The sequence below is a fragment of the Octopus bimaculoides genome, chromosome 6, assembly GCF_046866305.1.
Source record: "Octopus bimaculoides isolate indiv1 chromosome 6, ASM4686630v1, whole genome shotgun sequence".
NCBI classification, from domain to species: domain Eukaryota; kingdom Metazoa; phylum Mollusca; class Cephalopoda; order Octopoda; family Octopodidae; genus Octopus; species Octopus bimaculoides.
Genome location: NC_142933.1, coordinates 58883912 through 58896206, shown reverse-complemented (window position 1 = coordinate 58896206; position 12295 = coordinate 58883912). Strand labels below are relative to the sequence as shown.

Below are 12295 nucleotides of genomic sequence, written 5' to 3'. Positions count from 1 at the left end.
AGGATAACCTTCAGGACCAGGTTGTGTCTCCATGTATACCTATTCAATGCTAAGGAACAGTTGGAAAGAATATGTTTCAGTGTTCCGACCTTTCCGTAATTGCATGTCATTCTCTGAGACGTTCCATCTTACGAGATTCGTAGGTGACGGCAAAACATCATAGGATGAACGAATCAGAAAACTTAGCCGAGATGTCGTCCACTTCCATATTTCATCCCAACGTATTTTCCTCTCAACAACACGTTCTTCCCATCTCTTCAGCTATTCGAAACTTAAATTCTTTCTGCACTCCCTTAACAAATGTCAGACTATGCAACTTTTTTGCTCTAAACCGCATCTTTGACCACCTCACAAGTTCATCTAGTCTCAAGAGGGCATTCTGCATGACTTGTTTATCTGTATTTGTGTCACGTCATCCATGAAGGCTTTCTTAGGCGATTGTACATACATATATATATATAAATAAATATATATATATAGATAAATATATATATATATAAATATATATGTATATACATATAATCATTGCTGAGATGATTAACATATCCAGCAGTGTAGGATACAGCCTAGTCACTCGTAAAGTTAATTAGACTATTCTTGAAGGCGCCATTCCCAATGACTTGAGTACTAGTATTGCAGTTAGCTGCTACAAGGTTAAAGGTGATGCCTTACAGGGAAACAACTACAGAGGTATCAAACTGCTGGACCAGATCATGAAAATTACAGAGAGAGTTATAACTCAATTGATTAGGAATAGAATTAAACTAGATGAGATGCAGTTTGGTTTTGTACCTGCAAAGAGTACTACACAGGCCATCTCCCTGGTGAGACAGCTGCAGGAAAAGTATTTCACCAAAAGTAAGCCATTGTACTTAGCTTTCATCGACCTGGAGAAAGCTTTCAACAGAGTTGTTTGCTTTGTTATCTGATGGTCTCTAAGGAAGCTACAAGTAGAAAAGTGGCTTGTTAGAGCTGTACAAGCCATGTACAGCGGTGCTGTCATTAAGGTGAGAGTCAGCCATGAATATAGTGATGAATTTAGCATACAAGTAGGGGTTCACCAGGATTCAGTTCTCAGACCACTTTTATTCATCATAGCCCTCCAGGCCATAACAGAGGAATTCAAAACTGGATGCCTGTGTGAATTACTTTATTTTGATGACCTGGCTCTTATTGCAGAATCTGTAGCAGAATTGGAGAAGAAACTCCAGGTGTGGAAGCAAAATCTGGAATCAAAGGCCCATAAAGTTAACCTAGCAAAGGCCAAAGTTGTTAGCAAGAAAACAGATAAAACTCTCTTTCCAATAGGTAAATGGCCCTGCCCAATATGCTAGTTTCTGTTACCTAGGTGACCAAATTAGCAACGGTGGAGGATATTCTGAAAGTACTGTTTCCAGAATAAGGACAGGATGGAGGAAGTTCAGAGAGTTATTACCTCTGTTGGCAACAAAAGGACTCCCTCTCAGAGTGAAAGGTAGATTGTATGATGCTTGTGTATAAATGGTAGTGAGACATGGGCTCTGAATGCAGAAAATATGTGTAGACTAGAGAAAAATGAAGGTAGTATGCTCCATTGGATGTACAACAAAGTGCAAATGTGTTGAGAGAAAAGTTGGGCATAAGAGGAATGCAAAAGAGAAAATTACATTGATTTAGACATGTGATGTGTATGAATGAAGACAGTTGTATAAAGAAATGCCGATCACTGAAAATGAATGGTACCAATGAAAGAGGGAGACCCAGGAAGCGAGGGAATGAAGTGGTGAGGACCAATCTCAGGATGTTGGGCCTCACAGAGGAAATGACAAGGGACTGAGATGTCTGGTGGTATGAGGTTCTTGAGAAGACCCACCCACATCAGTGAAACTATGTTCTAGAAGTGCTGTGTGTTCCACTTATCAATAAAACTTTTCATACAACCTACCCCAACAAAAGAAATTACTTCGCTTGTCTTTTCACACTTCCTCTTTCATGCATTATGCTTATCTCTGACTCCCCAATTCTGTCCTCATGACCCTGCACATTTTATCACTGCTATCTCATCGTCCCCCACCCCTCTATATACCCAGGTTTTCACCAGGCACTTCTTTGGCAATATTCTGCCACTCATATTATGACCTCCACAATATGAGCATATGCCCTGGCACTTGCCACCACCTATCTCTCTCTTGCTCTACTCTACCATCCCATTTATATTCTGATTCCCATTTTTTGTGAGTATGCCCTGGCACTTCACTACCATCTCTCTCCTGCTCGCCTCTCAGGTTGGATAACCGTGTATCTCCTTTATAGCAACACACCCGTTTCTATCCTCATTCTTGATCACACTCTCTCTCTGGCCAGGTAACCATGTACTTCCTCTCCTGCAAGACACCTGTTTCTATCTCTCTGTTACACTCTAACCTTTCATCACCTTACACAAAATCGCCTCCTGAAATGTCCCCGGCCCTCTCAAAGGATTTTTGTCTTGCAAGGTACTTGACGACCCTGCCAGCACTGGTGCCACATAAAAAGCATCCAGTCCACACTGCCAAGTGGCTGGTGTTTGGAAGGGCATCCACTGTAAAAACCATACCAAAACTGACCTCACTTGCGCTCATGCCATGTAAAAAGTAATCAGTCCACTCTGTTAAGTGGTTGGTGTTAGGAAGGGCATCCAGCTGTGAAAACTATGCCAAAATAGACACAGGAGTCTGGTGCAGTCTCCTGTCAGACCATCCAACCCATGCCAGCATGGAAGGTGGACATTAAACGATAATGATGATTATATATATATATATATCTTCATCATCATCATCGTCATTTAACATCCGCTTTCCATGCTAGCATGGGTTGGACGATTTGACTGAGGACTGGTGAAACTAGATGACTACACCAGGCTCCAATCTGATTTGGCAGAGTTTCTACAGCTGGATGCCCTTCCTAACACCAATGCCTTTCCTAATACATATTGTATCAGACGGCCAGAAGGGAAGCTAGGCGACAGGTTTATTTAGCCAGAGGGGAAGCAGATAAGAAAAAAATTGCCAATGTTCTGCGCCGTGAGGACCAAAGACTTGAGGTATTTCGTGTTGCAAGACAGTGTGTGAAAGAGAATTGTGATGTCGTGGGAGAGAAATGTGTTCGCATGGATGATGGTACGCTTGCACTAAACGAGGTTTTCAAAGAAAGAGGTTTGGAGACGCCACTACGAAAGATTGCTCAATAAAGAGAATGAATGGGAGAAAGAGAGTCTGCCGAATGTCGAACCAACAGAGGGACCAGCCATCCGAGTTGACAGTACCATGGTAGATAAAGCAATTAAGAGTATGAAGACAGGGAAGACCCCGGCCCATCAGGAATCACTGCAGAGATGCTCAAAATATCTGGCGGTGTCGGCTATAGCCTAGTCACTCGTATTGTTAACCAGGTGATACACGAAGGAGTCATATCCAATGACTGGTGTAGCAGCACCATAGTCAACTGCTACAAAGGTAAAGGTGACGCTTTAGATACAAATAATTACAGAGGTATCAAGTTGTTAGATCAGGTAATGAAAGTCACGGAGAGGGTCATAGCCCAACTAATTAGGGAGTGAGTCAGTTTAGATGAGATGCAGTTTGGGTTCATGCCAGGGAAAAGCACCACTGATGCTATATTTCTGGTAAAACAGGTTCAGGAGAAATACCTAGCCAAGGATAAACCTCTGTACCTAGCTTTCGTTGACATGGAGAAAGCCTTTGACAGGGTCCCCCGATCCCTCATCTGATGGTCAATGAGGAAACTAGGGATAGAAGAATGGTTAGTGAGAGCTGTGCGAGCCATGTACAGAGACGCTGTCAGTAAGGTTGGCAATGAGTACAGTGAAGAATTCCGGGTAGAGATAGGGGTCCACCAAGGTTCTGTCCTCAGCCCCCTCCTATTTATCATAGTCCTCCAGGCTATAACAGAGGAATTCAAGACAGGATACCCCTGGGAGCTCCTCTATGCTGATGACCTTCCACTAATTGCTGAGTCACTATCAGAACTAGAGGAGAAGTTTAAGGTGTGGAAGCAAGGACTAGAATCGAAGGGCCTTAGAGTCAACCTAGCTAAAACCAAAGTCCTAATAAGTAGGAAGGTAGAAAAAACACAAACCCCTTCAGGTAGATGGCCCTGCTCGATCTGTAGAAAAGGCATAGGTAGAAACTCTATAAGATGTACCCAGTGCAAGCTATGGACACATAAGAGGTGCAGCAATATCAAAGGAAGGTAAACTAGGAAGTTAGTATTTGTATGTGGCAGACGTGCAGAAAACAATTTCTGTCATGTTCCAGGGAGAAAAACTAGATGTAGTTGATAGGTTCCGCTATCTAGGTGACCAAGTTAGTAGTGGGGGAGGGTGCACTGAAAGTGTAGCTGCTAGAATAAGCATAGCCTGGGCAAAGTTCAGAGAGCTCTTACCTCTGCCGGTGAAAAAGGGTCTCTCTCTCAGAGTAAAAGGCAGACTGTATGATGCATGTATACGAACAGCTATGCTACATGGCAGTGAAACATGGGCTGTGACTACTGAGGATATGTGTAAGCTCGAAAGGAATGAAGCCAGTATTCGCCGATGGATGTGTAATGTCAGTGTGCATACCCGACAGAGTGTAAGTATCTTGAGAGAAAAGTTGAACCTAAGAAGCATCAGTTGTGGTGTGCAAAAGAGACGATTGCGCTGGTATGGTCACGTGGCGAGAATGGATGAGAATAGTGGTGTGAAAAAGTGCCACACCCTAGCGGTTGAGGGAACCTGTGGAAGAGGCAGGACCAGGAAGACCTGGGATGAGGTGGTGAAGCACGACCTCCGAACATTAGGCCTCACCGAGGCAATGACTTTGGAAATATGCTCTGCCTGAGAAGACCCAGCAAGCCAAGGAGACCAAAATCCAAGGCCTCTGCCAGGGATGTAGCCAGCCCACTTATGCGTATTCCACTTGTGAAGACCTGTTGAGGCAAGTGAAATCAAATTCGAACCAAATTCGACGACTGGCCTCCATTGGACATTAAACTCTGCTTGCGAAGACCTGTTGGGGCAAGCGAAAGCGAAATCGTGATGGCACCACCTTTCGAGCGTGATCGTTACCAGCATTGCCTTCTTGGCATTTGTGCCGCAGCTTCGTGTTCCTGGTACGTGTGCCGGTGGCACGTGAAAAGTCATTCGAGTGAGATCGTTGCCAGTGCCGCTGGACTGGCTCCTGTGCAGGTGGCACGTAAAATACACATTTTGAGCGAGGCCGTTGCCAGTACCGTCTGACTGGCCTTCGTGCCAGTGGCACCTAAAAGCACCCACTACACTCTCGGAGTGGTTGTCGTTAGGAAGGGCATCCAGTTGTAGAAACTCTGCCAAATCAGATTGGAGCCTGGTGTAGCCATCTGGATCATCAGTCCTCAGTCAAATCATCCAACCCATGCTAGCATGGAAAGCGGACGTTAAACAATGATGATATTCTCTGCAATGATAATGGATTACTTAACTGTCTGTTTTGCATCATTCTGTCCAGCCAATTTGTGGTGTGTTTCACTTTGATGTGCCTCAACCCTTTATGGATCCCCTGTAGCTGAAGCTTTATGTGTGTGTGTATATATATTTGTTATTTTTATATAAGCTTACAGCTTATGGCGATTACCATGCAATGACTAAGGAAAACAGTTTAATAAAGGGGCATATAAGCTCTCAACAGAAAAAAAAGGCTTTCAAAAGTATATATTTATGTATGTATTTATGTTTGTTTTACTGTTTCTTTGACTTGACATCATGTGATTGATGTAATTGCATATCACCATGTCCTTTGTTTCCACACTTCTGTGAAATATCACCGTAATTGGAAGACAGATGAGGACTGACAACAGGTATCCAGCAGTACAAATTCTGTCCAATTCACGTGAGCATCAGAAAAGTGGTTGTTTCACACACACACACACACATATATATATTACGTGGACGACAATATTTTCAGTAGAGATGTTACAACTATATCTGAGTGTTCACATGCTTCAATACTGTGTGTGTACATATACTTATTCTATTGCTGACTTTTATCAATGGTTTCTCCCATTGCTTTGATGTACCATTCTCTATCATTAATAAAATTGTCGATATTTCTGATGACACGGGTATGCTAGTGTATATTTATATTACGCTTGTTACGAATATTATCAATATACCTGAGGAAAAATACCTGTCGACTTACTGCACAGACAACGTAAATTGAATTTAAAGTTAATAGAACTTCTTCGCCTCATCACATCTGTGAGATGCTACGGTTTTTGTAGTCAGTATGCAAAACGTTCAGCTAAGGCAGTTTTCCTCAAACATTTCTCAAATTTGAAATTACCAATTGCCTCCAAAAAGCCACTTGAAAGAAAAAATTTGATTTAATCACGTTATAAAATTAAAGATTATTTCTGTCAGCACATATGCATTCATAGTTCATTCCTGTTACAAGAGTACTAAGTTCCCTTGTACGCTCATAAGAACTGTGAGTGCGGTAAGACTTGTTTAAGGTGCATGGGTTCCATCTAGAGCAACGGTATTCAATAACTAATCATCTAACCGTGAATAGGTGTTATTGAAATAACGCATACCGATGTAAGCATCAGAAGCACTATAGTTATTGATTTCTGATTACGTATCGTGGAAAATTTATGTACAGGTTTAGCAGCTCTAGTAAATCTATCCATACATACTTTATCATCCCGTAAGAATGTATGAGGAAGTTGTGTCCTCCAAGTGGGATTCGAACTTAAAGCATATAGGGAATGAAAACTAAATAGTTTGAGGCATTTCGTCCAGCAGTTCACACAGATCTTCCACCTCGTCACTCTACACCAAAGCATTATATAATTGATGAGTATTTTTTGACATGACATTCTAGAAAGGAATGTTATGTCAACAGCTTTACGCGTTGACAACTGAGATAAGATCCAAAACCTGATGAGCGTTAACGAATAAAATGGAAGAGTTGAAGTGGATAGTTAACCTCTAGAAAACCTATTAAATGTCTTTGCAAAATTAATACCATTGGTTTGAAGAAAATATATTCTCATTTAGCAATACATCATTAACTAGACGCCTGATTTTCAAATACACTGGTCTGTTAAACGGTGAAAGGAAAATGATCTTTGATCTTTTAGTGATATATTTTGTAAGTTGAGGAAAAAGAATAGTTCTTGGTTTGGTCTGTGAATTTATATTGGTTAGTCTCAACAAATTAGGTAAACAAAAATGTCAACTTCAGTACACCTTTAAAATGACTATCAGCAGCCGTATAAGGGCATAAATTACATGCATTAACAGCTTTATAATTATGTTCTATTAACTAAATGGCAAAAATGTTTTGGAATGATACTTTCGGTTCAGGCCTGAGACTGAGATACATTTAAAACAACTATAGTATAATAAATATATAACTCGCGACTTTATATGTTGTTTTCATACTGCCTTGAACAGAATTACATTTAGAGGGGAATGAGACGTCGTGACGTTCATGTATCTCCAAATGCTCCCAGCAACCTGGTCGTTGGGAGCTTCCCGAATTCCATAACATCTTTCACACCTTTTTATACATACAGGTATTAACTAAACTCATATTCAATTATAATTTTCATATGGAGACTCAATAATATCATTTATTCGCGACGGCTCTCTCTCTCTCTCTCTCTCTCTCTCTCAATGATCGCTGTCAACAAGAACCTTTAATTAAGTCGGTTACAATACATCTAACATTTCTAAACATAACCAATTAAACACATTTTTCTTATTAGAGAAAAAAACAACTCGTGTTATTTTGTTGTTTTTGTGTTATTCATGCTAAACAGCATGTTGCACTTACCTGGGTTATTGAATCTCCAAATAGAAAAGCCTTAGGCCAACGGAACGAAGCGGAACAATCTGAATCTCCCGCCATATCAAATATTGTTGCCGTTTTGAGCTGCTTTGCTACACGTTTGATGGACGATGGCAGAGAGAAAGTGGCGGTAGCTCTTGTATACGTAGTTACTACACGAAACAGTGACGAATACTGATACATCTGCGACGGCGAAACATGGAAAAGCTGAAAGAGGCGGGGTTAAGACTGGTCGTTGATAACACGTTTAGAAGCGAGGACTACCTGTACAAGAAGTTTATTATGAGAGAAACACGAAGTGAAGTGAAAGTGTGACGTAAATAACATGAAGAGAGAAGATAACGTAAGAGAAAACAAATGGCTGTTTATTAGAGATAGTGTATGAAGGAGAAAACAGATGGAGAGACAATAGATGGAAATGCAAGGTTAAAGTATGATGAAAATGATAGTATATGACAGCCGGTAAGAAACTATTCAGTGTAATAATGTCAGCTATTTCGTAAAATTAACTGTATAAGTAAGGAATTTCGACAGAATATAAATAAATAATGTCGGTCAAGATGTGTATGAAGGGCAAATGGTGTGATTTAAGAAATTAACTGGCTAACGTTTGCCGAATCAATGGAACCAATTTATTTCTTCTATGTCAAGAGAGGGAATAATAAAAAAAATAATGTCTGTCAACAAGGCGAGTACCGATCATACTAGGGACGAAATCTTTGTATCTCCACGTAGGTGTTATCAATATTTGTACCAGCTTCCAGAAATAGAAAAATAGAATTTTTCATGCAGTATTTCATGCTAGTATTTTCTTCATTTTTTGACCATTTTTTAAATGTCTTTCTTGTGACATTCTAATTAATCTGAATCATTTGTTATAAAAACCTACATATACGTATATAAAAATGGATAGATCATACTTTACAGCTAGTAATTATATTAACCATTTGGCCATTAGACGTTAAAATAGAAAAGTTATACAGTATGATCAGTATAATAAATAAACCTTGATTATGACTTGTACTCTGAACATATTAGCAACTATCAACCGGGATTGACATCTTCGTTAAAAAAATCACGATTAGCTTTGAACTTCATTAAAAATTAGGTAATAATTTAATGTAAACGTTTTCTAAACGGTGTGATTATACGTTTGCACAAACTTGGAAAAAAGACGATGATTAGTTTTTACTATCTAAGGCAACAGAATGTTTATTTCTAACTTTTAATTTGTCAAAGAATTCATACGAAAATTGCAAAAAGTTAAATTAACATTAATAAACTTATAAAAAAAAATCTCACATTCTGCTACATAATCAAAAGTAATAGTTAACAACAAAATTATCGAATAAAAAGAAAGAAATTTCTTCGTTATATATGTGTGATCAGTATTTGAACGTATTTTATACTGCTTGCTATTAAGTTTGTAGTACGGAATACATTTAAATTCTTATTACTTATGGATCGCACCTCGTCATTCTGTTGACTTAGAAGTCAGCTGTGCTTAAACAAGATATGGCGTTGAATATACAAATGTGAAAGTATTTCCTTTTTCTTTATGTATCCATCATATTAGCGTTTTTGTTTCTGTATTGCTGTTGGCAAAATATATTGCTCGTCATAAATCGAGCCATACCACTAAAAATTATTGAACAAACATCTTTAGTATAAACACCATTAAGTAACCCATGGCAATTTAACCGAGAAAAAGTAAATGATAGGGAATAAACTATTCAGTTTAACGGAGTTGCACTAAAAGATTTAGTTAGAAAAACTGGATCTTGTTAAATTTCTTCTAACCACTTGAAGTATTTTAAGTTTTCACCTTTTTTTTTTTTTTTTTTTTTTCAAATTTTCTATACTGTTGTAGTTCTGCTGATGACGAAATTCGCATTTTTTAATGGTAATTAATAAAGTAATTCCAACTATTTAAAGTTATGTAATTTCAGCCAATCAAAAACCGTCATTGTCATCATATTAGAAGTCGCAACTGTCTGTTATGGCAATTGCATTTTTTCATTGTTTACTCACAAGCCGATAAAATGAAAACATTACAGAACCTTTTGTTTTTTAAAGAATTTATTAAAGAAAACTATTTTTTTCTCAAATTACGCTATGTCTGCTTTTTCTTATTAACGTTAACAAAGTTGTGTTATACATTCAAATACTACTCTGAATAGGTCGCATTTTTCGTACCTACAGTGCTATATAAACGAGTCTACTGTAGAACGATGAGTACCATAGCAAAGTTTATTCTCCTTTCTGAAGGAAAGCCCAAGTATTTTCTACTTGTTGAGTGTGGATCCTGTCCTGCAAGTTGACAAACTCAATACTGTGGTTTACCATTCTATGCTGAAATTGGTAGCCTGGTATCTCTGGAATGTGCGAGTATGCTTGCTACAGGTCACATAATTGATTGTTGCACCCACCAGTATAAAAACAAAATTTAATTCTTCAGAGGAAGGGTGCTCCCTTCTAACCTTGTGCCTTTTCCCACTGACACAGATTCTTGGCTTTTTCTTTTATTTTTCTACAACAATATATGTTGCTGTAACAAGTGCATCTTCCAGCATGTTAGCAATAGAAGCTTATTAATTTCTAGAAAAAAAAATTAGTGCAATTTTTGTCATCAGTGTACAAAGCTACATTGTTCTCAGTGAATAATGTACCCATCAGCATAGGTTAGTTATTAGCGACTTCAGACTACAGGCTAGGATTCCAAGAAGAGACTAGTCTGGAAAAGAAGTATCTGAAAACTTAAGGGTCCTTTGAATAGTCAGAGATTTAGAGACATCCTAACTGAAGCATTTAATGAGAAAGAGGAGCAGTTACAAACATGTAGCATAGAGGACAACTTGAAGTTCCTACAAGACAACTTACTGAAAGCCATAGACCAAATTTGTGGCTGGTGCAAAGTCCCAAGCAGACCTGAGGTGACATGGTGGTGGAACAGTGTTGTTGACAGGGTCATTAGAGCAAAGAAACAAGATTAGAATGGTGGCAGTAGCAAAGAACTATGTCAGGTAACTAGAAGGGAAGCCAGGAGAAAATCAGAAAGGAAAAAGTTTGCCAATGTTCTGCAGCATGACCAGCAGCTTGAGGTGTTTCAGTTCGCAAACCATGATGTTGTAGAAGAAAAGTGCATTTGCAGTTAGTGACTCTACAAAGAAAGAAGTGCAACTATGAAAAGCTGCTAAATATAGAGAATACATGAAAGGAGAGTTTGCCTAATGTGGACCCTACAAAGGAACCAGCTATCCAGATAGACAGTAGCTTGGTAGATAAAACTATGAAAGATATGACGACAGAAAGCTCCTGGCCAAGTCAGCAGTGGAAGTGGATGCTCTGAGAGCATTGCTACTAGAATAAGAATGGGTTGGGCAAAGTTCAGAGAACTTCTACCTTCATCTGTAACAAAGACCTCTCCCTCAGAGTGAAAGGTAGATTGAATGATGCCCGTGTGTGAACAGCCATGCTACATGACAGTGAAACATGGCTGTAACTGCAGAGGACATGCAAAGGCTTGAAAGAAATGAAGCTAGTATGCTCCACTGGATGTGCAATGTCAGTGTGCATGTACAACAGAGTGTAAATGTCTTGAGAGAAAAGTTGGGTATAAGAGGCATTAGATGTAGTGCTCAAGAGAGAGGACTGTACTGATATGGTAATGTGCTGTATATGGACAAGGACAGCTGTGTAAAGGAGTGCTGATCTCTAATTGTGGAGGGAACCTGTGGAAGAGGTAGCCCCAGGAAGACATGGAACAAGGTAGTGAAATATTATCTTCAGGTGTTGACTAGTGACCGAGACTTTTGGTGATTTGCTGTGCTTAAGACACATCAAGCTAAGCGAAATCATTGTTGTGGCCATGCTGGTGACATGTAAAGAGACCCAATACACTGTGAAGTGGTTGGTATCCAACCATAGAAACTAAACCAAAATAGACTGATGCCTGGTGCACCTTTCTGGCTTACCAGCTCCAGTCAAACTGTGTTACCTGTGCTAGCCTGGAAAACGGACACTAAATAGGGATGATTTTCTGATTAAAGAACAATGATAAAAGTTAATAGTAATAAGAATAAGGATTAAATAAAATGTACATGCATATATTCATACATATTCAGAGACACATAATATATATATAATTAAGCAGAAAACAGGTATTGTATTCATACATACAGATCATCATTTAACATCCACTTTCCATGCTGACATGGAGCTAGCTAGCAGGGAGCTAGTCAGACACCAATTCTCTGTTGTGGCATGGTTTCTATGGCTGGATGTCCTTCCTAACACCAACCACTTAACAGAGTGTGCTGGGTGCTTTTTACATGCCACAGCTATGGGTATGTTTACACAACACCATCACAGGTGCGTTGGCACAGGTACTTTTCATGTGGCAGTTTCTACAGCTAGATGACCTTCCTAATGCCAACCACTCCGAG

General features: G+C 39.3%; 1 protein-coding gene across 6 annotated transcripts in view; it reads right to left on the bottom strand.

Annotated features, from left to right (window-relative positions):
• The window catches only part of LOC106881399 (isoamyl acetate-hydrolyzing esterase 1 homolog), a 214722-nt gene that overhangs the window by 166316 nt on the left and 36111 nt on the right, over positions 1 to 12295 (bottom strand). For 5 of the 6 annotated variants that reach the window (XR_008264422.2, XR_016242282.1, XR_016242283.1 and 2 more), the window contains exon 1: positions 7836 to 9956. The exons of the other annotated variant lie outside the window; for it this stretch is intronic. Coding sequence is in view for 2 of the 5 variants with exons in the window: in XM_052968747.2 (XP_052824707.1) it covers positions 7836 to 8033 (198 nt within the window). In the remaining 3 variants the exon portion in view is untranslated. Of the gene's footprint in view, positions 1 to 7835; positions 9957 to 12295 lie in introns of those variants that run through there. 6 annotated transcript variants of the gene reach the window in all.